Source organism: Odocoileus virginianus, chromosome 11 (genome assembly GCF_023699985.2).
Source record: "Odocoileus virginianus isolate 20LAN1187 ecotype Illinois chromosome 11, Ovbor_1.2, whole genome shotgun sequence".
NCBI classification, from domain to species: domain Eukaryota; kingdom Metazoa; phylum Chordata; class Mammalia; order Artiodactyla; family Cervidae; genus Odocoileus; species Odocoileus virginianus.
In genome coordinates this window covers 1,083,825-1,110,205 of record NC_069684.1, presented here as the reverse complement: position 1 = coordinate 1,110,205, position 26,381 = coordinate 1,083,825, and the positions used below count along the sequence as shown (strand labels likewise).

At 61.0% G+C, this 26,381-nt stretch overlaps 1 protein-coding gene across 1 annotated transcript in view; it reads left to right on the top strand.

The window, feature by feature from the left end:
- PKP1 (plakophilin 1) overlaps positions 1–11,142 on the top strand; it is a 39,978-nt gene extending 28,836 nt beyond the window's left edge. Inside the window, exons 5-14 of the mRNA XM_070473807.1 lie at positions 319–526; positions 1,058–1,235; positions 2,504–2,618; positions 3,439–3,594; positions 4,173–4,349; positions 5,320–5,473; positions 5,760–5,946; positions 7,278–7,362; positions 7,597–7,702; positions 8,796–11,142. Of these exons, the coding sequence (XP_070329908.1) occupies positions 319–526; positions 1,058–1,235; positions 2,504–2,618; positions 3,439–3,594; positions 4,173–4,349; positions 5,320–5,473; positions 5,760–5,946; positions 7,278–7,362; positions 7,597–7,671 (1,335 nt within the window). The 3' untranslated portion in view covers positions 7,672–7,702; positions 8,796–11,142. The remainder of the gene's footprint in view (positions 1–318; positions 527–1,057; positions 1,236–2,503; positions 2,619–3,438; positions 3,595–4,172; positions 4,350–5,319; positions 5,474–5,759; positions 5,947–7,277; positions 7,363–7,596; positions 7,703–8,795) is intronic.
- Positions 11,143–26,381: the final 15,239 nt, after the last annotated feature.

Genomic DNA, 26,381 nt, shown 5'->3' with positions numbered 1-26,381 from the left:
TGCGGGCAGGGTCCGTGTGCACGCAGCCCCTGCCACAGTGGGAGGTGTCCCCACGGGGGTCCCCCCGGGCTCAGGACTCTGAAGCGAGCCCCATGCGGTCCTCACCGCAGGCGCCCGGGAGGGGCACGGGCCTTGGGAACGGGCTGAGGGCTCCCGGTGAGGCAGCAGGGCGCGCTGTCCAGCGCTGCCTCAGGCCCCTGCGTCTCCCCAGGCTGCCCGTCCGTCTGGGCGGCGCTGGGCGATTGGCTCAGAGTGGCGCGGCTCCGGGCGGCGGGTCTCCAGCCCGGCCTGAGCCCCGCCTGGCGTGCTTTCCCGCAGGTGTACCAGCTGGGCGGCATCTGCAAGCTGGTGGACCTGCTCCGCAGCCCCAACCAAAACGTGCAGCAGGCCGCGGCCGGGGCTCTGCGCAACCTCGTGTTCCGCAGCACCACCAACAAGCTGGAGACGCGGCGGCAGAACGGCATCCGCGAGGCGGTCAGCCTCCTGAGGAGGACCGGGAGCGCAGAGATCCAGAAGCAGCTGACCGGTGGGGGCCCGGCCGCGGGGGCAGGGGGGAGCAGGGGGCAGCCTCAGGCGGACACCCCTGGAGCCCCACAGGCCAGTGCTGGCCAGGCTAGTCGTGCCCAGCTGGTGCCCTGGGTACTGGGTCCCTCTGTCCGTCCATCGACCGCCCTTGCGGTCTGAGGTGTTTGAGGAGAGAGGGCAGTGTGTCCAGGCGGGATCTGTGTTTGGAGATGGAGACCAGGAGAAGACCCCGAGGGGTCGGAGCTTTGGGTCAGCTGTGTGTGTCACATTGACCCGCACAGAGAACCCCCAGCGCTCCGCCCCTGAAACCCTGTTGTCTGGCTGGAACGTGGTGTCAGGGGCTGGCAAGCCTCACGGCAGTCTCGGGGCCGGGGTCCAGCGGGGGCGGGGTCCAGCGGGCTGGGTTCAGCAGAGGCGGGGTCCAGCGGGGGCGGGGTCCAGCGGGCTGGGTTCAGCAGAGGCGGGGTCCAGTGGGGCGGGGTCCAGCGGGGCGGCCCTGGGCCCTGGTCCTGCTGAGCCCGCGGTCCCCCAGGGCTGCTCTGGAACCTGTCCTCCACCGACGAGCTGAAGGAGGAGCTGATCGCTGAGGCGCTGCCCGTGCTGGCTGACCGCGTCATCGTCCCCTTCTCGGGCTGGTGTGACGGCAACAGCAACCTGCCCCGGGAACCCGTGGACCCTGAGGTCTTCTTCAATGCCACCGGCTGCCTGAGGTGAGGCGGGGTCCAGCCGGCCGAGCCCAGGCTCAGAGGGGCCGGGGGCGAGGGCCTGGACGAGGCTTGGGACCCCCCACCTGCACCAGGGGGGCCTGAGCCAGGAGTCTGAGTGGAGACGCGTGGGTCTGAATGTCTGAACAGGCTCCGCAGGCCGCCCGCTGCTCCGCACAGGCCTGGCTGTTGCACTCCTGAGGGGCGTCCTTGGGATGCTCATGTACCGATGCCCCAGTGCGTCACCTCCTGGCTGTGACGCTAACATCATCTGCCGTGTTCCCTGGCATGAGGAGGGCACTGCTTTGGCCAGGACTTCCTGGGTTTCGCCCCAGCCCGTGGCAAAGGCCCTGGGGGCTGCAGGGGGTGGGACTCTCCTCTAGGGGTGGGGGTGGCGGGTGCGGCCGAGGAGCAGACCGCACTCAGGGTCACACCTCCCTCTAGCAGCAGCCTCTGGGGAGGTGCAGAGCCAGGGTCATGGGGGCCTTAACGGGGCAGCCGCAGCCAAAGCCCACCTGTGCCAGGCGGGGCGCCCAGGCAGCCCGGGGCTGAGCCCCGTGCTGGGGGCAGGACACCGCCCCCAGGGAGCCTCCAGGCCCCTGGCCAGCAGCCCCAGGCAGGGCCAGGCGGGTGGAGCCCCGGGCCCTGCCCAGAACGTGCCACGAGGGTCCAGTGTGTGCCAGGCTGCCAGCGGCATCAGAGCCCGGGACACATAGCAGCTCCGGGCATGGAGCCCGGCGGGCACAGAGGAGGGCGGAGGAGGCCAGGGAGACCCTAGCCCGGCCTCAGCCAGGCCTGAGAAGAGCCCGGTCCTCATCTGCTTCCCTCAATTTCTGTCCTCTCTCCCCGCCCTCCTGTTCCACCACAACCTCCGACCCCTCCCCGTGACCTCCGCCCCTCCCCATACCTCCACCCCCATGACCTCTACCCCTCCCTGTGACCTCTGCCCCCTCCCCATGACCTGCACCCTCTCCCCATGACCTCTACCCCTCCCTGTGACCTCTGCCCCCTCCCCATGACCTCCACCCTCCCGTATCCTCCACTCCCTTCCTGTGACCCCTACCCCTCCCTATGACCTCCACCCTCTCCCCATGACCTCTGCCCTCCCCATGACCTCTGCCCTCTCCACATGACCTCCACCCCACCCTGTGACTTCCACCCCATCCCTACGACCTCCATCCCCCATGACCTCTGCACCTCCCCGTGACTTCTGCCCCTCCTGTGACCTCTGCCCCCTCCCCGTGACCTCCGCCCTTCCTTGTGACCTCCACTAGGAACTTGAGCTCCGCAGATGCTGGCCGCCAGACCATGCGCAACTACATGGGGCTCATCGATTCGCTCATGGCCTACGTCCAGAACTGCGTGGCGGCCAACCGCTGTGACGACAAGGTGAGTGTGGCCCCAGAGCCGCGTGCCCACCCACACCGCACACCTGCGCAGACGGGCAGAAGGGCCGACGGTGGTGGGAAGGGGCACAGAGGCTGCAGTCTGCCCACACGGCCGGAGGAGAGAGCCGTCCCCAGGGGCTGGCCGGGCATCGCTACCCCTGGGTCCCACGCGCACTTTCCCTGGAGAGGACTCTGCCTCCTGCTCCTCCGTCAGCTGTGACCACAGGCCTCAGGAGAGAGCCGTCTCCAGGGCACCGGGGAGGGGCGGAGGACACGGGGAGGGGTGGAGGTCACAGTGAGAAGGTGAAGGTCATGGGAAGGGGGCGGAGGTCATGAGGACAGGTTGAGGGCGTGGTGGGAGAGGAAGGAGGGGAGAGAGGAGGACCGAATAGAAGAGGGAAGCATATGAGGCCCCAGGAAGGAGGGAAACCTTTCGGGCGGGGAGGTCCTGGGACTCGAAGGCTTTGAGGAGGAGTTCAGGGTCGCTCTTGCAGGCTGTCTCCAGAGCCAGGCCGGCCATGGGTACACTGCCGGGGCAGCGGGGACGGTGGTCGCGGCCTGTGCCTGCTGCCAACCAGGCCTCCCGTAGGTGCCTCCTGGGGGGTCATCTCCCCGGGAGCCCCAGGAAGCAGGCAACTTTGGTCCCATTTCAGAGCTGAGGAAGCTGAGGCCCAGGAGGGGCGGGCGGGTCACTGGTGCTCACACAGCCGCGGGGGCAGGGCCGCACGCACAGTCCCGGGCAGCCGGGTGGGGGCCTTCCCCGGCCAGGCCCGGTGCTCAGGGGCGGGCGGAGGCTCAGGCTGGCTCTGCTCGGCCCCCAGTCCGTGGAGAACTGCATGTGCGTCCTCCATAACCTCTCCTACCGCCTGGACGCCGAGGTGCCCACGCGCTACCGCCAGCTGGAGTACACCGCCCGCAACGCCTACACCGACAAGTCCTCCACCGGCTGCTTCAGCAACAAGAGCGACCGCATGACGGTGAGTGCCCGCGGCCCCCGCGGCCCCGTCCACCCGCCCACCTGCGGAGCCCGAGACCGGCCCCCAGGGAGGGGCCCTGCCCCGCCTGGCCATGGGCCCCGCTGCACCAGGAGCGGGGAGCGCCTCATCTCCCCCACGACACAGGCCCTGCGTGCTCGCGGGGATGGAGCCGAGGCCGCCTGCGGGCAGGCCTCCTCTCCCCTGTCATCTCCCTCGGTCCTGATGGTGGGTGTCAGCCTGGTGCCCACCGCCTCCTGAGCTCCCAGGGCTCCTAGAAGCAGAGAGATGCTGGGAAGGAAGGGCTGGCCACCTCCTCTGGGCAGGCCATGCAAGCTGGGCCCTGGGCCACCCCTGCTGGCCTGGGGAGTGAGGGAGGCATCCCCATGTGAGAGCCACAGCCTCACCGTGGAGGCGGGGGCCCAGCTGGCTAGGAGCGCAGAGACGGCTCTGTGCCCGCCGAGAGGGCAGAGGGCCTGGGGGACGGGGCAGCGGGCACACCCTCCTCCAGGAACCACGACTCTGAGGCCGGAGGAGCAGGGTGCATGGGTTCAGCCCCGCAACCTTCCTCTTGTCCCCAGAACAACAACTACGACTGCCCACTTCCCGAGGAAGAGCCCAACCCCAAGGGCAGCAGCTGGCTGTACCACTCAGATGCCATCCGCACCTACCTGAACCTCATGGGCAAGAGCAAGAAGGACGCCACCCTGGAGGCCTGCGCGGGTGCCCTGCAGAACCTGACTGCCAGCAAAGGGCTGGTGAGCACCCCCGCCTCGCCCCACCTGCCTCTCCTCCCTGGTCTGAGCCCGGCTGCCCCTTCCACCAGCCTGCCTGAGTCAGGGACGGATGTGCGCTGGGCTCCAGGCCAGGCACGGGGCAGCTGAGGGGCCGGCACCCTGTCTGTGCCATAGGGTCCCCTCTGCGTCCTGGCTCCCGGCCTGGACTGGGTCAGGCTGTGAAGGGTCTGCTGCGTGCTGAGCGGACAGAGGTGGACGTGGAGGGTTTGGGGTGTGGGCAGGTCCCGAGAAAAGTGTGGCGGAATTGGGAAATCACTGAGGCCAGAGGCAGTCTGAGGACATGGTGGAATTGGGGGAGGTAGGAGGCAGGTCTGCAGCTGCCCCTCCGCCCTCTCTGCTCAGGACAGAAGAGAGTCGGGCAGGAGGGTGTGAGGTGCGCTCAGGGTCAAAGAGGAAGCCCCACTGTTAGAAGATGGGCCTGGACCAGGTCACGGCCAGCGTGGCTTCCCGCCAGGGGCCTGATGGGCTGCCGGTCCTCTCGGGGACCCCGGGTTGCGTCTCCAAGCTGCACAGGCCCATTCATCCACCCTCGACCCAACACTCAGCGCAGAGGCAGCAAGCCGGCAGGAGACGGGCGGCCCTTCCTTAGGTGGCAGGGACCCTCGACTCCAGGCTTCAGGCAACCAGAGAGCTGGGAAGCGGGAGGGAGGCCGGGCAGCAGCCACGAGAACCGGTCACACCTGGGAGTTGATTCTGGGCCCCTCCCACGGGGGACGAGGGGCAGGGATGCCCCTCACCAGACCCGCTGGGCTCAGGCTGCCCCCAGCGAGCTGCAGGTGCGTTTGCCTGGGGGACTGTTCTGCAGTCGCCCAGGTGGGAGCAAACGTGAAGAGGAAGTTCTGGGGTCCCTGAGGGCAGGGTTCCTGGCCCCCTCCTGCCTGCCGTGGGCCCGGGGAAGCCCAGCAAGGGCCTCGCTCGTCCTCTTTCCCAGATGTCCAGCGGCATGAGCCAGCTGATCGGGCTGAAGGAGAAGGGCCTGCCCCACATCGCCCGCCTGCTGCAGTCCGGCAACTCGGATGTGGTGCGGTCCGGAGCCTCGCTGCTGAGCAACATGTCCCGCCACCCCGCGCTGCACAGGGTGATGGGTGAGCACCCCCTGCGGGAGGGACCCCACTCTCCAGAGCCTGCTGGGAAGTCCCCCTCTGACCTCTCCCTGGGGGAGCATCCTGGAAGGGGAAGCTGGCCCAAGAGCGGCTTGGGCATAGGAAGGGGCAGGTCACCTGGGTGGGGAGCAGGTGCGTAGGTTCCATCGGGCCACCAGCCTTGAGTGGGAGGTACCTGGCTGGGAGCCTGGCTGAGGGCAGCCTCGGACTGGGCCTCACGGGACCCCTCGGTCACCGACCCCGTGCCCGCCCCTCCTTTCTCTCCCAGGGACCCAAGTGTTCCCAGAGGTGACCAGACTCCTCACCAGTCACACCGGCAACACCAGCAACTCGGAGGACATCCTGGCCTCGGCCTGCTACACCGTGAGGAACCTGATGGCCTCCCTGCCGGGCGTGGCCAAGCAGCACTTTTCCAGCAGCATGATCAACAACGTCATCAACCTGTGCCGCAGCAGGTAGGGAGCCGCGGGGGGAGCTGCAGGTGGGGGAACCGTAGGTGAGGGGACTATAGGTGGGGGGACTGCAGCGTGGGGGAACTCCAGGTGGGGGAACCATAGGTGAGGGAACTATAGGTGGGGGGACTGCAGGTGGGGGAACCATAGGTGAGGGGACTGCAGGTGGGGGGACTGCGGGGGGGGGAACTCCAGGTGGGGGAACCATAGGTGAGGGGACTATAGGTGGGGGAACTCCAGGTGGGGGGACCACAGGAGGGGGAACTATAGGTGAGGGGACTATAGGTGGGGGGACTGCAGGTGGGGGGACCACAGGAGGGGGAACTATAGGTGAGGGGACTATAGGTGGGGGGACTGCAGGTGGGGGGAACACAGGAGGGGGAACCATAGGTGAGGGGACTGCAGGGGGGGGGACCGCAGGGGGGGAACTGCAGGTGGGGGAACCACAGGAGGGGGAACTATAGGTGGGGGAACTCCAGGTGGGGGGACCACAGGAGGGGGAACTATAGGTGAGGGGACTATAGGTGGGGGGACTGCAGGTGGGGGGACCACAGGAGGGGGGACCACAGGAGGGGGAACTATAGGTGAGGGGACTATAGGTGGGGGGACTGCAGGTGGGGGGACCACAGGAGGGGGAACTATAGGTGAGGGGACTATAGGTGGGGGGACTGCAGGTGGGGGGACCACAGGAGGGGGAACTATAGGTGAGGGGACTGCAGGGGTGGGGGACTACCAGTGGAGGAACCATAGGTGAGGGAACTATAGGTGGGGGGACCGCAGGGGGGGAACTGCAGGTGGGGGAACCACAGGAGGGGGAACTATAGGTGGGCACTGCAGGTGGGGGAACTACCAGTGTGGGAACTAGAGGTGGGGGACTGCAGGTGGGCGGGGGTGGGGTGGAGGGGGCAGAGCAGCAGGGCTGCAGCAGGCAGTGTGGAGGGTGGCGGGGCCCTGCAGAGTGGGAGTTGGCGGGGAGGCCCGAAGGAGGGAGGTTCCAGAAGCTGAGGCCTCACTCTCAGACCCTGGGCACGCGTCCTAGCCAGGAACAGGGGACGCTGAGTGCCGTGGGCCAGCAGGAGGCGGCAGCAGCAGCAGGCCCAGCTGGGCAGGACTTATGTGGTCCACGGAGCTCCGTCATCCCAGGACAAGGCCAAGGGACAGGAAGGGAGCCCCAGAGAGGGCCCCGGGTGCCTCTGAGTGGGCAGAGCTGCGGGGTGTGCCACTGCGAGGAGTGCCCACCAGCGGGGCTGCCCCAGGAGGAGTGAGGGGGCGGGCAGAGGGTTGGCTCATCCTCAGGCGGCCAGTCTCAGCGCCGGTGAACTCCCGCCCCACAGCACCTCCCCCAAGGCTGCGGAGGCCGCCCGCCTCCTCCTGTCCGACATGTGGTCCAGCAGGGAGCTGCAGGGGCTCCTCAGGCAGGTAAGGCCTCACCCCGCCTGGCCCTGCCGGCGCGCTCGCCCACGCTGCCTGGCTCTGCCGCGGGAGGGAGAGGCCGGCCCCTCGTGACGCGGTCCCAGGGCTGACCTCTGCCCCAGGCTGAGGAGGTGTGGTGGGCAGGGTCGTCAAGGAAGCGTGCTGGGGGCAGCCTCTGAGCGTGGGGACGCCCGTGGCGCCTGCCCCCGGTGTCTCACGCAGCTGCTGTCTCTCCCGCAGCAAGGTTTTGATAGGAGCATGCTGGGGACCTTAGCCGGGGCCAACAGCCTCAGGAACTTCACCTCCCGATTCTGAGACGGGCCGCCCGCCCGCGTTCAGCTTGCAGGTGAGAATCGCCCCCTCTGGGGCGGGGGCACCTCCAGGCCCCCTGCCGCAGTCCTGGCCAGCCTCAGAGAGAGGGGCCCGGCCCTGCTCCCCAGGGACATAGAAGCAGGCTCCGGTCTGGCTGACGTAAGGTCTGTGAGGACTGCCATGTCGACTGCCTGGACAGTGACTGTCCCACACAGGACATTCAGTTCAGTTCAGTTTAGTTCAGTCACTCAGTTGTGTCCGACTCGGAGACCCCACGGACTGCAGCATGCCTGGCCTCCATGTGCATCATGAACTCACGGAGTTTACTTAAACTCATGTCCATTGAGTCAGTAATGCCATCCAACCATCTTATCCTCTGTGGTCCCCTTCTCCTCCTGCCTTCAGTCTTTCCCAGCATCAGGGTCTTTTCTGATGAGTCAGTTCTTCACATCAGGTGGCCAAAGTACTGGAGCTTCAGCTTCAGCATCAGTCCTTCCAGTCAGTATTCAGGACGGATTTCCTTTAGGATGGACTGGTAGTATCAACAGGCCAGAGGTCTGGCCAGAACTGCCAGGCACAGTCTAGGGCATTACTGACTCAATGGACATGAGGTCTAGGAAAATACATTTTAAACAAACATCCCATGGGATTAGGGCCACGTTTTGATGCTCAGATTGGCCTGGTCAGCCCTGGAGGGTCAGCAGAGGTGGCCCCACCTGCGGAGAGCTAGGTATGAGGACAGGGCCTTCTGAGTTGAAGGGACCTCTGGGTGCCCCAGTGGCCCAGGGCGTGCTGGTGAGGCAGGGGCCACAACTTCAATCCAGACGAAGGTGCCCTCAGACCTCAGAACCTCCCCCCCAGCAGCAAATGCATCCCAACAGCACAAGGATGGACACAGAGCAGAGACCAGCCAGCAGGCGCCTGACACTCACAGTCTGCCGCCGGGGTGGACACGTGGGCGTGGGGGGCTCTGATCCGATGGGGTGGACACATGGGCGTGGGGGGCTCTCATCCGATGCAGGCACCCTGTGAACGTCTCAGGCGCGGCCCTGACCCCAGGCGTGGGCGCACTGGGAGGGGACCGCTGGTGAGACTGGGTGCTCACTGGGGGTCTTCTCCTTTTCCAGACGTGATCCGACCAGCGGAGTAGACCCGGGCCTTACTGCAGGCACGTCTGTCCACCTGCACAGCGTTTGGAGGTGTTCAAAGCCAGCTGAGAGCACGCAGGGACGCTGCGGTGGATGAAAATATTTTTAGATTCTTTCTTTTCCTTGGGGGAACTGACAGGCAGTGGGGGTGGGGGAGGGGAGCGGGGGGGCTTTCTTGAGTTAAGGGAGCTTATGTCTTGATGTTAATACTTCTTTCTCTGAGGAACGGCATATATACACATGTATAGTGTGTGTGTGAGTGCACGCATGCGTGTGCGTGCGTGTGTGTGGAAGGCAGGCCCTGGAACTGCAGGACTGGGGGAACTGCAGGCTGAGCTCACGGTGGTGGCGGGACTCACTCTCACAGATGCGGGTGACTGTGCTTGGGGTTTCGCTCCCCGTCATCCCAAAGTGTGGGTGCCGCGGCCTCGCCAGCACCAGGCCCACAGGGAGTCCTGCAGAGTCAGGGCGGGGGAGTGACTGGGGCTCATCCCTCCACCCACCCCAAGAGGCGGCTTTGCAGGAAGGGAGGTTGGCGGGGCTCAGTGTATCTCCTGGGAAATCTGGCGTGGCCGAGCGGCCCTCCCACAGGGCCTGGGGCCAGGGCTGGGTGGCCGTGGGGTCCGCTGGGTGGGCCAGGACAGGCAGGCTGTCTTTGCTGTGTGCAGTCTTTCCGGAGAGTAGGTGCCGGGGGCGCCGACCGCTCCCGCGGGCTGTGTCCCATCAGAGCGGGCTCACCTGGGAGCCCTCCTCTGCAGGGGCGAGTAATCCACATGTTGGGGGGAAGGAGGCAGAGTGGTGGGAGAGCGGCGGCTCCATCCTCGGATTCCCAGGAGAGGAGCTGGCCCGCGTAGGCCAGGGGTTGACCCGTGGGTCCTGAGACCCGCCGAGACCCCAGCGAGGCAGGGTTTCGGAGGAGGGCGCTTGGCTAGGAAAGGGAGCTGTTGTGTCAGGGATCAGCCAGAGGCCGCCCCGCCTTCCCTGACGCCCAGCTGCCCGTGACAACTGCAGAGAGGGTGGTGAGAAGCCCGCCAGGGGCAGTGGCTCCCAGACCCCCAGACTCACATGAGCATAGAGCAGGCCCTGGAGAGGGCTTGGCAAGAGCCCCCCATCTGCGGGCTGAGACCGGGCAGGACACAGCGCCGCCTGGCCGCAGCCCCCCTGCCCAGCGGTGCCAGCGGCGATCAGTGGGGACTGGCCGCCTGGCCTTGCCCACCTCCCACCTCCTCCTGCTGCGTGTCCCCCCCCCGCCCCCCGTCCAGCCCCACTGCTCACCCCGGCAGTCAGACCCCAGCCCCGAGGACCCCCCCGCCGCAGAGGACAGCTGGACTGGCCAGGTCGGGCGCAGACCCGTGATGGCCCGCCACGCAGCCGCGTGGTTCTCTGCTGCTGGGGTCTGTGCCACGTCCGCCCCGTCCCCCGTGGTGCAGGCCCGCCTCCCTCACAGGCCCGTGGGGAGCTGGTCCCAGAAGACCGTTCCCTCTGCCACTCGCAGGGCCCTAGGGGAGTTTGTTTCTCCAAGAAACACGCGAGGAGCCAGGCGGTGTTGTCAGCCCTCAGGATACATCGGTGACGAGAGACCACACCCCATCCACGTGGCCCATGTTCTCCTGGAGGAAAGAGGGGCTCCGGGGTCCCCAGCTTTAGGGGTCCCCGGCTTTAGGGGCTCCAGGGAGAGAGAGCCGCTCAGTCCAGTCAGGGCTAGAGGGAAGTAGCTGAGGACCAGCGGGTCTGTGGCCGTGCTGGGGAGGGCCCCCGCCTCTGCCAGAGGGTGGCGTTTCAGTAGGTCGGGTGGACAGTCAGGCCAGGCCTGGTTTAGCCATCTCGTGACTTCTGCTGCCGGCTGGCCAGGCTTGGAAGAGGCAGACCTTTGCAGGGTGGGTGGTGCTGTGGATGAAGCTCTAGAGAAGGAGCTCGGGGTCTGTGGGCCCAGCTTGGGCTGGAAGGATGTGTTGGCCTCACGCTGCCGGGCTCGACACCCGAAACAGGATGGTCCAGTGGGGGAGGGCCCAGGCCACGAGGGTCTCCCTGTGCAGCCCCGACCCAGGGCTTACGGCGGACAGGCCACTGGCTGCCAGACCCACCTGGTGGGCCCTGCCCAGCAGCGCAGACCGCTCCCGGACCGGACGCGGAGCTGCTCCTGTCTGCCCGGGGCCAAGCGGAGCTGGGGGCATGGGAGGGAAAGGGGGATCCCTTTGCAGCCTGCTCCCCCCCTGCCGTGTCTGGAAGAACCGGGCACTGGCCAGGCCCGTTTCCTGTGGGGTACACTGTGTGTTTGCTTTTTTGGAAATATAGGAAATCAATAAATTGCTGGCGTTTCTTTGAACATTGTCGAGCAGTGGATTACTGGGGGAGCCGCTGAGGCCCCAGGGGCCACTCACGCCTCCCTGTGCAAGACAGGACTCTGAGGTCCAGACTGGTGTGCTGGCCTTATCTTACAGATAAGTCCCCTTCGGGAGAGGACAGGCGCACCCAACATCACACAGGTTGTCCAGGGAAGCACGTCCAGGAAGGCCCCTGGGAAGGGACCTCGGGGCTGAAAGAGGAGCTCGCATTTCCTGAAGGCCTGTTCTCCCCGGGTCCTGCAGGACGGGCTGGGGCCCCGCCCCAAGAGGCTCATGAGCGATAGGACAGACACAGGGAACCTCCTGAGTCACAGGGCGGAAGCCCCAAGTGGTGGCGGGACTCGCGGCTGTGGGTTCCCCGGCTGGAGGGGCCTGGGAGGGCTTAGGGCAGGCTGGAGAGAGGACCCTTTCCAGCCTGGGAGGGCGGTGACCTTTCTGAGCCCATGACTCTGAGCCCTAAGTCATCCCTCAGTTGGGGACAGTCAGCAAGGCCGGGAGGAGGGCAGGGCCTCAGCTCCGGGGGGCGGGGGCAGAGAAGACAACCTCTCTGGGGCCCAGACTGTTGATGCTCTGGGTCTGGAGCCTCCAAAACGTGAGGTCAAACTGCAGATTTGAAGTCAATACAAGCTTAATTGGTGAACTGCCATTAAAGCAAGGGCTTCCCAGGTGGCTCCGTGGTAAAGAACCGCCTTCAATGCAGGAGACACGGATTTGAACCCTGGGTCAGGAAGATCCCCTGGAGGAGGAAATGGCAACCCACTTTAGTATTCCTGCCTGGAGAATCCCATGGACCAAGGAGCCTGGTGGGCTGCAGTCCATGGGATTGCAAAAGAGTTGAACAGGCACTCACACATTAAAGCAAAGTGTACGCATGGGAAAGTACACAGCTTCAGGGCAGGCAGCTCTGTGACTCTCCACCCGCCAAGCGCTGGCCCCCAGGTCAAATTCAGAGAGTGACCAGCTCCCCAAGGCCCTCAGGCCCCCCGGGGCCCCGTCCTCTGCCACTCTGCCCTGCGGGCGCTGCTGAGAGACGGCCTGTCCACAACGGCCCTGCGGTGCAGACGCAGCGTGGTCTGCTGCCCCATGTCCAGGGTGTGCGACCGCGGAGACCACATGTGCCCAGCGCTGCCCGAAGGGGACACGGTGTTGGAACACACAGCGAGCTGTCGCGGACCCCAACTCCGCGGGAGGTGGTGCGTTCGGCGTGTGCGCTGCCAGAGGGGCTTAATCCAGCCGTGTCCGGTCAGCAGGGTTCAGGCCCTGCTGGCCTCTTGGAGAACTTCCTGAGGAGAGTGCAACGTTCCTCGGGGCCGGAAACAGAGAGCAACTCAGAGTGGGGACTCCAGGGGCCACCGGCAGCCCAGACTACGAGGGCAGGGTCTCTGGAGCCCTGAGCCCGAGTCACCCAGACCCCATGTCCCAGCTGCCACAGCACGTCCACCCCGAGCCGGGAAGCTGGTCCCTGGAGGCCAGGCTGCCCTGGAGACACCACAGGCCTGACGCATCACCTCTTGGAACGCAGGGCTTTCTGCCGCCCCGCACGGCCAGAGAACGGGTGAATGGAAGTTAGTTATCCTTCATTAGCAATAGGCTTTTTACTGAGGGGCCACAAGATAGCGCTTACCTTGCAAAGGCATAGGGTGTTCCCTTTCTTCACCCTAGTGAGACAGGCAGAGCTCAGGGCACTAATGTCCGGTCCAGAGCTGAGGACAGGGAGGCCCAGGCAGACCAGCCCAGAGCCACCAGCACAGCCGCTGTGTCGTTCTGAACCCTCCCAGCCTCACATCCCCGCACTCGGGCCCAACATTGTCCTGGAGGAGCGCTGGGCCGGGGGACAGGGGGACGCGTGGAGGCGTGGCCACACGTTAATCACCTAAATCTCTGCAGCGATGCCACAGGTGGGAGCGACCACTCCCAGCTCACAGATGAGGAAACTGGCTCAGAGAGGCTGTGCCACTTCTCTGAGGTCACACCGCTAGTAGGTAACAGAAGGTGAACGGGGTCTGAGGCCAGACCCCCGCTGTCCCCCTCTTTAGTGGCTCGTGAATAGCACTTGCCCACAGTCAGGCCGACTCCCAGCCTGCCTGGGGATCCTGCCTCCAGGATCCCCGTGAGCCTGAACCTCGGCCCTCACCCATTCCAGCTCCTGGCCAGGCCCCCAGGGGGCCCACTTTGGGTGCTCAGATCCTACAGCCTCCCACCTCTGCCTCTGCCCTCTGCAGCAGGCCCAGGGAGGCCCTCCACTCCATCCAACCCCCATGTCAGCAAGAGTCCAGGGTTCCCAGAAATTGCTCCAGCCCCAACATGCCCTTCCCGCTGGCCCTCCGGTGGGACACACACCCCATCACGGCCAGCAGGGCTGCCCACTCCAGGGCCGGTGGTGGACTGGGGAGGACAACCACATCTGAGGCTCAAAAGCTGGTAAGGACAGCCTACCCCGCCAACCCTGGGCGGGGAGAGGCTGCCCCACCCCCACGGCCTCTGTCCAGAGGGGCTGCGGAGATGCCCTCAGACTCAGCTCACCCCTCCCAAGAGAGCCCCACACAAAAGCCCCAGTGACTGGTACGCGTGTGTGTGCTCATGCATGTGTGCACATGTGTGCATGCATGTGTGTGAGCATGCACGCATGTGCACATGTGTGTATGCATGGCAGTGTGCACACGCGTGTGCTTGTGCGCGTGTGTGCACATGTGTGTACATAGTGGTGTGTGTGTGCCCATATATGTGTGTGCATGTGTGGTCACGCATGTGTGTGCATGTGCATGGAATTAGATTAGCATTTCCCAAGGTTATTCCCACAGGTGCTAAGTGACAAAGGGAGTCTACGTTTCGGAAAATCTGGGCTACGTGAGGTTAGATATCACTCTTCACTCAGGAGTCCACACATGGACGCGTGTGGTAACAGAGAGGAAGAGAAGGCGGGGTGACCTGAGCCCCACCCCCACCTTGTCTACCTGCAGGGAGCCAGTCTGGGCCACACTCAGCCGGCCTGAGGCCAGGTAACGGGAGATTCTGGGGTCCCAGACGGAGGCCCCCCTGGAGCACTTTAGCAGCGATCCACGGGCATGGCCTGGGGACCTTCGGCCTCAGCTGACCTAGCCCCATGGGGGCGGCCTCACGGTGGAGTCAGCATGTCCAGCCTCCAGCAGATAGGAGAGGCTGGTGGGCAGCCTGCTGTTGAACGGCGATTCAGGGTGGGGCCCGAGCAGCCTTTGTTGCTGTTCACAGAATCTGAGACCCCCCACCCCCTGCCCCAGTCAGCCCGGCCAGCTGACGCAGCTTCCCAGAAAGTCCATCTTGTCAGGTTGGAACAGCAGGAGTGACCTCGCTCACGGGACTTCAAGCTGTAACATGCGTGTGGACCCCTGGGATCTGGTTGAATGAGACCCTGAGCATCTGCATTTCCACCAGCCCCCAGGGGCGTTCCTGCCGCCTTGCGGGGACCGCACCATGCTGCGATTCCTTCCCAGTCCAGGAGGGCTTCCTGGAGGAGCAGACCTGCAGGAGAGGGGAGGCGAGAGGGAAGCCCAGGCAGCAGAGCTGGGGCTGCAGAGTACGCGGAGTGTGGGGGTCGGGCAGTGAGGTCACCTGGGGGCCCGGCCTTGGAGCGGGCCAGGGTGGCGGGCACAGACAGCCCTGCGAGGCAGACCCGAGCAGGGCCGCCGGCCAAACCTGCCCCGCCCGCAGGCCCACCGGGAGGGTGACAGCGATTCAGGCTCAAGGCTGGGGGCCACACCCGGGTGAGCCCCAGGTCCTCGGAAGAGGGGTGTGCCTCCATGGCTGGGGGCTGCAGGGGGGCAGGGGGGCTGGCTCACGTCAGGTCCATCTTCCCATGACCAGCGGTGCCAGGCGTGCCTAGGACGGGGAGGGGGGAGGGGCCTGCCCTGTGCCCCCGGCTGTGGGAGGGCACCTAAGCCGGGGGCAGAGGTGGGAAGGGGGTGAGCACTCAGAAGGAGGAGGACAGGGGACGTGGTATTTGAGGTGCCGGCAGACACCCCCAGGCTTGCAGATCCAAACAAGCTCCTTCCAGCCTCACAACAACCGGGGGACTGCTCATGGCACCCCCCTTACAGGCAAAGAAACGGACACACAGGAAGGTCACCAAGCGAGTCGGTGACAGAACTGGGATTAATTTGGGGCACCCGGCTTCAGAGGCTGCTACCCTAACAACAGGATCTGGGGCATGGGTGGACCCCCGCCCCACCCTGCCCCGCCCCAGGTAATGGCCCCACAGGGGCAGGACCGGGTCTGAAGGCCCAAACAAGTCTCACTGTTGGCTGGCAAAGCGGCCATTCTCCTTCTGGGGAAACCACTTTCCTCCTGGTCCCCCCGAATCATCCACTCAGGGCCTGCAGCCCATGCCTTGCCACCAGCTGAAAACTGTGACTTTCCAGAACAGACTCTGCAGGGCGCCAAATAGCCAACTGCCCTGCCCCAGGGCCCCCGAGTGTCCATTCCCTTTCCCAGCGGCAAGACTCTCTGCCCTTTTGACAGGCCCTGGGGATGGGTGGCCCGTCCAGTACACAGCCTCGACTCCCTGGGAATAAACGGCCATTCATTCATTCAACAAATGGTTACTGAGCACCCTGTATGCCAGCCATGCTCTTGACGCTGGGGATTCAGATGGGAATTCAGCAAAGACAAATCCAGAATCTCTTAGCACTTACAGTGAGTGCAGAGAGACAAAGAAACAAGATGAATGGTGAGAACACATAGTATGGAGAAGACAGTACGGCAGGGGAGGGCCCAGCTTCTGGGCCAGGGGTGCCCCCACCCCCAGGAGGTGAGGTTTCCTTACCAAATGAGAGTCTCATTTTCATCTCAACAAGGGCCACCACTGTGCCTGGGGAGCCCCTTCCCTGCGGACAGCGGGTTCTGATCAAGGCCCCACTCAGCCGCTTTGGTTCAGCACAGTTACATCTTACAACAGTCACATCTTAGTTACGAAGACTGCATCCTAGTCCTCCTCATAGCCAGCCTCCCTTTCAAGTCCAGCTCCCCCTCCCCTCTGACAGCCGGGTAGACCTCTGTCTATGTCTATGTACATGTCTGTGCACCTGGGTGTGTGTGTGTGTGCATGTGACTGTGTACCTGGGTGTGTGTGCATGAGTGTGTACCTGTGTGTGCGCACACATGTGAGTGTACACCTGGGTGTGTGGGTGTGTGAACGTGTACATGTGTGTGTGTGTGCATGTGAGCGTGTACCTGTGTGTGTGTGTGTGTGCGTGTGAGTGTATACCTGGGTGTGTGTGTGTGTGCATGTGACTGTGTACCTGGGTGTGTGTGCATGAGTGTGTACCTGTGTGTGTGTGTGCGTGTGTGTATGTGTACCTGGGTGTGTGTGCATGTGAGCATGTACCTGTGTGTGTGTGTGCATGTGAGTGTGTACCTGAGGGGTGTGTGTGTGCATGTGACCATGTGCCTGGGGTGTGTGTGTGCATGTGAGCGTGTACCTGGGTGTGTGTGTGCATGTGAGTGTGTACCTGGGGGTGTGTGTGTGCATGTGAGTGTGTACCTGGGGGTGTGTGTGTGCATGTGTGTGTGTACCTGGGGGTGTGTGTGTGCATGTGTGTGTGTACCTGGGTGTGTGTGCATGTGAGCATGTACCTGGGTGTGTGTGTGCATGTGAGCGTGTACCTGGGGGTGTGTGCATGTGAGCGTGTACCTGGGGTGTGTGTGTGTGCATGTGAGCGTGTACCTGGGGTGTGTGTGTGTGCATGTGACCGTGTACCTGGGGTGTGTGTGTGCATGTGAGTGTGTACCTGGGTGTGTGTGTGTGCATGTGAGCGTGTACCTGGGGTGTGTGTGTGCATGTGAGCGTGTACCTGGGTGTGTGTGTGTGCGTGTGTGTGTACCTGGGTGTGTGTGCATGTGAGCGTGTACCTGGGGTGTGTGTGTGTGCATGTGAGCGTGTACCTGGGGTGTGTGTGTGTGCATGTGACCGTGTACCTGGGGTGTGTGTGTGCATGTGAGCGTGTACCTGTGTGTGTGTGTGTGCATGTGAGCGTGTACCTGGGTGTGTGTGTGTGCATGTGACCGTGTACCTGGGTGTGTGTGTGTGCGTGTGTGTACCTGGGTGTGTGTGCATGTGAGCGTGTACCTGGGGTGTGTGTGTGCATGTGAGCGTGTACCTGTGTGTGTGTGTGTGCATGTGAGCGTGTACCTGGGTGTGTGTGTGTGCGTGTGTGTGTACCTGGGTGTGTGTGCATGTGAGCGTGTACCTGGGGTGTGTGTGTGTGTGCATGTGAGCGTGTACCTGTGTGTGTGCATGTGAGCGTGTACCTGTGTGTGTGTGTGTGCATGTGAGCGTGTACCTGGGGTGTGTGTGTGCATGTGAGTCTGTAGCTGGGTGTGTGTGCATGTGAGCATGTACCTGGGGTGTGTGTGTGCATGTGAGCGTGTACCTGGGTGTGTGTGTGTGTGTGTATGTGAGTCTGTACCTGGGTGTGTGTGCATGTGAGCGTGTACCTGTGTGTGTGTGTGTGCATGTGAGTCTGTACCTGGGTGTGTGCATGTGCATACGTCTGTCTGTATAGAGTGTCTGTCCACTGGTTCAGTGTTTGTCTAGTTTCTCTCTCCCCGGTCTAGGAAGACCTGGGACGCTGCCCCTGTTGTGTTCCCAGTCGGGACCCTGACAACAGGCAGCACCTGCAGAGGGCCTGTGCTCCACGCATGCAGGTTGGGTTCACGGAAGGATGGACTTGGTGAATGAACGAGCCTCAAGGTGGTAACACAGAGCAGGCCGACCTGGTGCTCACACAGACCACGTGAGCGAGGCAGGACCTCAGCCTTTCTAGAGCAAAGTTGTTCCATTTCTAGTGTCCTTGTTCTGGGTTGATTCAGCGCCTTGGCAACCAGCCGAGAGAAAGCTCTAAGTGCCGCTGTGGCAGTGTTTTCCCTCCCAGTCAGTAGCTGATGTTTGAATGGTCAAATCCCGCCCAGACCTGCTGCCCAAGAACGCTCTCCTCCTCCAGCCACTCGCCCTTACGTGGAGGGCCACTGGCAGCACAGATGACCAGGCCCAGCGTGGGCGAGAGATGAGGAAAGCAGCCCCACAGCCGAGGGGCAAGGCTGCCGCCAACCTGAGCAAGCGCAGTGGAGGCCCCGCGGGCGGCCCACCCCAGCTGAGCGCCTGGGAGCCGCGGGAGCTGGCAGCAGACAGACCTGAATGCTGGTCCACACACGTTCTCCCCCAGCAGGACTGCTCACACACGCTTTGCTTCATAGAATCACAAGTTACTCAAATATTTGTTGGCTAAAATATGGAAGTAATTTCTTTAAAATATGCTTTTCTTGGCTTCTATAAGACACCCAATTTGGTAAAACGTGTACAAATAACTTAAATTCACAATCAAAGCAGCCAAGGCCCTGATCGCCCAGCCTTGATGAGTCGCCCAGCCTCTGTGAGCCTCAGCTCTGCATGCATAGGACTTTGCCTGCGGGTCCTGCCTCGGAGTGGAACTGTGACGCACAGGCGCCCGGCCACAGGAAGGGCCCCAGGGACCTAACATCGCTTCTGTCATTGCAGAGGTGGCTTGAGCATTATGCCCCCTGCGCACCACCACCCTGGACCGTAGGGAGGAGATGTGAGGCCGGAGGGGTGAATACGTGTCACGTTTAGAGGGAAAAACTGCTTGTCCATGCGGAGCAGGAAAGGGCAACCTACTCCAGTATTCTTGCTTGGAACATCCCACAGACGGAGGAGCTTGGCGGGCTACAGTCCATGGGGTGGCAGAGTCAGACACCACTAGGCGACTTCAGTCTTTGTCAAGCACCGAGCAGAAAAGTGACCCCTCTATTCACTCTCAGCAGGCTGCACCCTGAGTGCGGCTCCTCTGGGGACTCACAGGGGAGGTTGGGGCAGGGGAGGGGAACGCGCCCACGACCCTGCTCAGGAGGGCACCGGGGCCTGGGACCCCAGTGGCTGGTCCTTCCTGGAGCTTGGAGAGCCCGTCCCCAAGGGCTCCGGGGTCTGCGTGTCCCCTTCTCCCTCCGTCCTGTCTTTGAAAGCTGCAGAACGGCTTCTGCTCCGTGTCCACACCGTAGGCCTGGTCCCATCGATGTTAGGAGTCTTCAGTTTAGGCATCCTGGGATAGATCTGGCCTCTTTTAGGCCTGACGAAGGAGCAGCTCACGCGCGGTAAACATTTTCAGATGAAACCAGTACTCAGGGACTACCTCTCTGCTCCTCGGCTGTGATTTCCACGAGTCATAATTTTCCTGTCAGATCTGTTGTGGGGATTATGAAGGAGCCAACATTTAAATCTTTGCCATCTGTGTATTCGTAGCTTCAGTATTATGAATGAGCCACAGTTTTCATGGTTTGGGAAGAGTTATTGATTTCATGTATCAGGTAAAGGATTTGCAGTGATGATAGGCAATTAAGATTACAGTGATGGCTGGTAAACCTGTGTGTCTGGGTTTCCATAGGGAGGGTCTTCAAGCGTAGGACATGCGGAAGGACATCCGGGTAACTGTTCTGGGTTAGGGGCACTGGTTTCCGCTCCTGAGACGTCTGGTTTGAATGCAAATGCTTCTCAAGTATCGCGGGTGATTAGCGTGACTGCTGATCCTGCGATGGATGAACCCAAAGACAAAAGGTCTCCTGCTGTTTGTGGATCAGGGTGGGTGGAATAACAGAATGGCTCCGAGAGGCCGTTCTGCGCTGAGGGAATAAAGTCATATTCACTGCTGCAGATACACTTGTGAAGAGAATTTCTACTCATGTTGATTTAAGGGTACGGCCTGAGGAGAGTGGAAATCAGTGTAGAAGCCTCCTAGGACAGTGAGGACTGGTCCCACGACCTTCCCGAAAGAGTCAGACACGACTGAGCGACTGAACAACCACAACAAAGGAAGTGAGCTCACCCACAGTGTGGGTCGCGGAGGACGATGTCCAGGGGGAAATGGCCACGCCGATTCCTGTCAAGCCACCTGCTGTACAAAGGAAAAGAAAGCCTGGAGCCCCTGACGCAGTGGGAGCGCGTGTAACATTACCTCCACGAGGGACTTGCCTGGTGGCACAGTGGATATGACTGCCCGCCAGGGCAGGGGACATGGGTTCGATCCCCGATCCAGGGAGATTCCAGGGGCTGTGAAGCAGCTAACCTGTGCATCACACTACTGAGCCTGTGCTCTGGGGCCCTCGCCCTGGAACAAGAGACACCCCCACGGTGAGAAGCCCGAGGACCACAGCTAGAGAGCAGCTCCGGGACGGCAGGGATACGCTGTTACCCCAGCATAACTTCTTCCATGGACCAGTGTTTTAGAATAATGGGTGATAAGCCATTTTGACTAGTTGATCTAAATGTCAGTCACTCAGAGGTGCATTTATTCTAAAGGATCACCCTAACCAAAACTGACTTTTTAACAAAAAGATAACTTTATTTTCTATTGGAGTACAGCCGACTAACAATGTAGTGACAGGTTCAGGTGGACACAAGGGGACTCAGCCATACATGTGCCAGGATCCATTCTCCCCGGCTCCTCTCCATCCTGGCTGGCCCGTAGCCTTGAAAAGAGTTCCCTCTGCTATGCAATGGGGCCTTGCTGGGTACCCGTTTTAAACATAGCAGTGTGAGTAAAATTTACCTCTTGAAATTGCCTTCTTGAATGTCTGCTCCCTCTTGAATTCTTTTCCGATGACCTCCCCTAGGACACTTCTTGATGGGAGGTGGTTTAGAGCCCTGCGGGTCTTGGGACTATTAAGGGTCCATCAGCCCAGGTTTTAAAGTTGTTGTTACAGCAAATGGCCACGAGATGGCACCATTCCCACTTTTTAATTTAATTTTTGTCTTGGAGCAGAGTTGGTCAGATGTTGCATTTGTTCCGGGTGTAGGGGAACTTGATTCAGTTACACTTAGATGCACATCTTTTCTTTTCTGGTTCTTCTTCCATGCAGGTTATTACAGTGTGTTCAGCAGAGTTCCCAGTGCTATTCAGTAGGTCCCTTTTGGTTATCTATTTGATATGCATTCGTGTATATGTTTTAATACCAAACTCTTAATTTATCCCACCCCCCTAACTCTGCAGAAGGACAGATGAGTGGATAAAGAACATGGGGTGCATATACATAATGTAATATCACTCAGCCATCAAAAAGGAGGAGATAATGCCTTTTCCAGCCACAGGGAAGAGGCTAGAGATGATCACGCTGAGTGAAGTAAGTGAAACAGAGAAAGACAAATATCTCATGACACCACTTCTCAGGGGGGTCTCAGTTTAGTTCAGTCACTCAGTCGTGTCTGACTTTTTCTGACCCCATGGACTGCAGCACACCAGGCTTCCCTGCCCTTCACCAACTCCCGGAGCTTACTCAAACTCATGTCCACTGAGTCAGTGATGCCAACCAACCATCTCATCCTCTGTGGTCCCCTTCTCCTCTTGTCTTCAATCTTTCCCAGCATCAGGGTCTTTTCCAATGAGTTGGCTCTTTGCATCAGGTGGCCAAAGTATTGGAGTTTCAGCTTCAGCATCAGTCCTTCCAATGAATATTCAGGACTGATTTCCTTTAGGATTGACTGGTTGGATCTCCTTGCAGTCCAAGGGACTCTCAAGAGTCTTCTCCAGCACCACAGTTCAAAAGCATCAATTCTTCAGTGCTCAGCTTTCTTTATAGTACAACTCTCACATCCATACATGACCACTGGAAAAACCATAGCTTTGATTAGACGGACCTTTGTCAGCAAAGTAATGTCTCTGCTTTTTAATATGCTGTCTAGGTTTGTCATAGCTTTTCTTCCAAGGAGCAGTTCAGCTCAGTTCAGTTGCTCAGTCATGTCCGACTCTTTGCGACCCCATGGACTGCAGCACGCCAGGCCTGCTTGTCCATCACCAACTCCCAGAGTTTACTCAAACGCATGGCCCTTGAGTCGGTGATGCCATCCAACCACATCATCCTCTGTCATCCCCTTCTTCCAAGGAGCAAGCGTCTTTTAATCTCATGGCTGCAGTCACCATCTGCAGTGATTTTGGATCGCAAGGTGGGGTCTAAACATGGCTACAAATGAACTTTACAAACGAAAAAGAGCCTCATAGACTTAGAAAAGAAACTTATGGCTACCACAAAAGAAAGGTGGGAAGCAGGGGAAATTAGCTGGTTCAGATTAACATATGCACGCTACTATTTATAAAATAATCACCGATCTGGTGTAGAGCACAAGGAACACCACTCAACACTCTGTAATCGTCTATATGGGGAAAGAACCTGAAAAAGGACACATATACATCTCAGCAAATCAAGCTGCTGTAGATCAAAAAGGGGAAAAAAACCCAGGACATTGTAAGTCACCTGTAGACTTCAATTCCAAATACACTGAAAACAGACGACCAGACGCTGACTCTCCCCACAGGCTTTGGCGGCCTGGGCTGGGGGTCACAGCCCCGGAGTGTGAGCAAACTTGCTTCCCAAGGCGTGGGGCTGGGGGCGCTGAGAGGATGTGCCCGCCCACGAGTTTCTCTGATGGCCCTGGAGGGCCTGCTCCCCTGGCTTGAACTCACAGTGTCCAGATCAGGGCTGGCCCTCCGGCGGTGAAGCCAAGCTGCCGCCCCGCACGGGGTGGGGCCCCGGTCTCCTGGGGAGGGGCTTCCCACCTTCGGGCTCAGTTAGGGTCGCCCCACCTGTGACGCCAGCACCGACCCCACACTGCGGTTGCAGGAAGTGGGATGTGCTGGGGGATCAAAGGGCAGAGGGAGGAAGTCTTGAGACACAAGGCTTAGGCTTTTCTTCTGGCACATTCCGCTGGAACTGACAGCCCGGGCTCTGGGCGCCTGAGTAACCAGCGACGCGCCTGAATCACTGCTGCCACCCCGTGGCCGTTTTCTATAACGACAACTTTGACACTAGTCTGCGGGTAAGTTGCTTAATCCTGACTCCTTGCGACCTCATGGACCACAGCCTGGCAGGCTCCTCTGTCCACAGGATTCTCCAGACAACAATACTGGAGTGGGTTGCCGTGCCCTCCTCCAGGGGATCTTCTAGAACCAGGGATCGAAAGCACATCTCTCACATCTCCTGCATTGGCAGGTGGGTTCTTTACCACTAGCCACATGGGAAGCCCTGAAACCAGTCTGATGGGCTCTGAATATTCACGAGGGCTCCCAAGCTGGAATGGACTCCTGCCATCCTGTGCTCAGAAACGTCCTAGCATAGGTCATGAGAGCTGGTCCTGGGAACTAGATGGACACAGGGCATGTACACGTGAGAGAAGCAGTCACACTTATTTCCCACGGGTTTTATGTGACTCAGGGTGCCCTCCTGAGGAAATTAAGACCCAGAGAAGCGGCGAAACCTAAACACTTTTCTGTTGGGTTGAACGAAGAGGGGCGATTGTGGAGAAGGAACCGCAGATGTGGGGAGGCGACAGAAGATGAGCGTGTTGCTGAACAAAGTCTGTGTGTGCAGACATCTCTCCTCCATTCTCTGCCCTGACAGCAATGACATCACGCTCCTTCCAGCAGGCGGAGGACATCTTCCAAGGGGGGTCAGGTGGGGGAGAGGTGTCCTCTCCTGCTTCCAGGAGGAAAGAGGGGGAGGCTCCGCACACCTCCGGCACCTGCTGTATTGAGGGGCGGGGCGGGGGATTATTCTGTTTTGCTGATGTTTTTTAAAGCAGCTCAGGGACTTTCTTGGTGGTCTAGTGGCTGAGAATCCGCCTTCCGATGCAGGGGACACGGCTTCGATCCGTGGCTGGGGGACTGAGACCCCACAGGCCACAGGGCGACTGAGCCCAAGCACCGCCGCGGGGGAGCCCTGAGCACCACCACTGCTGACCCCGTGCCCTGCAGAGCGCGCACCCCGTAACGGGAGAGCCCGCCCAGCGCAGCCAGGCTGTCCATAGCTCCAGGCAGCCTGCTGGCTTCTTTACGCCCAGGTCCTTTGCCTGCGGTCTCGCTTCTGACAGGAGGTGGGCAGCTTCTTCTGACCTAATGAGGCCGAGTGGGCAGGGAAGGCAAGACGGTGGGGGGCAGGGAACGGGTGTGTTCTCTTCTTGTGTGTTGGGAAGGTGATTCCGCTCTTGCCAGAAAGGATCTGATCTCTCCATGAACCACCCAGCAAGATGTCCACCGAGAGGAGGATGAACAAGTCCGGGAGAAGGTTGACGGTGGCAGCCGGGGTCTCCTGAGCAGTGGTCTTGGGGGAGGCACACCACACCCCTGGTCTCCAGACCCCCGTGTCTATGGCCGGTTTGGGGGGCAGGTCATTTTGAATGCACTGGGCCACTCTGGGGCACTGTGTCCAGCCCACTGGAGTGGTGCTGTTGTGCCCACATAAGAAGGGGTCAGCAGGGGCGGCACCATGCCAGAGAAAGGAGCAGCGCTGCGTCGCAGAGCTAAGGCACCTCTGAGACCACAGCTCTCTGAGCTCGATGGGGTCGGAGACCAGCTGGAGGTCTGTTTGCTTGTCTGCCAGGGCCAGGAGTGGGGGATTGTCATTCTCAGCACTGAGAATGTGAATGGAAGGCCCACCCTCAAGATCGCACCTCTGACCTGGCTGCATGCACACCGCAGGCAGCCCCACATGTGTTCAGCTCCCGGAGGCGCCCCACGCGCCTGTCGGGGAGGTGGCGCGAGCCCCACCCCTTCTTCCTTTGCTGGGGGCGGGGTCTCCTGGTCTGGGGCTGTGCCCTGTGGCACCTATGCCAGTGGACCTGACCCTCAGAGAGTGGTGCTCCCTGGGTACCTCAGGCAGGAAAGCAAACTCAGACCCAGAGAGACTGCCCGTTCCTGAGAAAACAGCTTGTCAGCAGGGAGGTGTCTGGCTGGTCTCCTGGGGAAGGACGCTTGCAAGTGTCTCTGCACACGGTCCTGCACGCTGGCTGCACATTCAAGAACGACAGGAGCAGGGTCAGCCTTAGCGAGTCATCGTCCGCGTGGGGCTCCCTGTGGCCCCTCTGCTCACACGTACACCGTGCTGGCACCACGAGGGCCTCCATCGCCCACCCTCCTCGTCCCCCAGCCCCCCTCCATGACAGGTGTTCCCTGGTGGATGTGAACCTGCCACATCCGCACACAGGCCTGGTCATCCAATCGCGTTCCTCTAGCCCGGACATGGTCCCCACAATCCCAGGCTCTTGACCAGCCAGCCAAGGTCTTCGCTGCTGTCATGGGTCAGCAAGGATGTAACAGCCTGACACACGTCCCCCCAGCACGTTCCCTCATCACTGTCTTCTGGAGCCACTGGTGAGTGAGTTCCCGGGGACACTGCGTCTGCATTTCAGTAGGCACACTTACGAAGTCAGCCAGCCCACCGTAAACCATGGCTGCTAGTAGGTACTACGTGTATACCTGTGGGAAGGGCTGAATTTTTTAAACTGACAATCAGGTATTGCTGAAGAGCAACTGGAACTCCCATACAATGCCGGTGGATGTTTAAAATGAGGCACCACTTTAGAAAAAGTTTAGCAGGTTCTTGTAATCTAAACCACACGTCATATGACAGAGTATTGCACTCCCAGATGTTTATCTGAGAGAAATAAAAACACATTACACAAAAACCTGAAAGGGAAAGTCTTCAGTGGCTTTTTCTGTGGTTGCCAAAGGCTGGAAACAGTCCAAACATCCACCGAACTGTGGCTGCAAAGATGCTTCGGTCCATGCAGTGAGCATCAGTCAGCAGGGGAGGCGAAGGAGGCACCGAGGTTCGCGTGACAGGGAGGGTCTCAGCCGCACGAATGGGGAAGAGGCAGGCTCAGGCGGAGACAAGCGGCGCGGCCCCGCTGACGGGACACTCTGGGGGCAGAGAACAGGTGCATGGTCGCCAGGGGCGGGAAGTGAGGCAACGGGTTGGATCCAAAGGCACAGGAGGAGCTCTGGAGGCGACGGGGTCCTGCCAGGCCGTGGCTTGATTACAATGGCGACTATGCAACTGGACAAGGACAGTGAAAGTTAGGGAACGCTACAAGAAAGAGGTGGCTTTACTGTATGTAAATTTTGTCTTAATTTACAAAAGGGATAAGACACAATGAGACACCAACAAAGCCCCACTGGGATGGCTCACACTGAAGGACTGAAGTCTCGAGTGTTGCCGAGCGCGCAGCTGGTGGGGGCGCACAGTGGTGCAGCCACTCTGGAGAAGGGCCCGGCCGTTTCTTAGGAAGTTAAACCTGCATCTACCACACACACCAGCCATCGCACTCTGATTTACCCGGATTTCTGGAGAGGCTTTATTCACTGTATTCAAACGCTAAAACAACTGAAATGCTCATCAGAAATCACAGAAA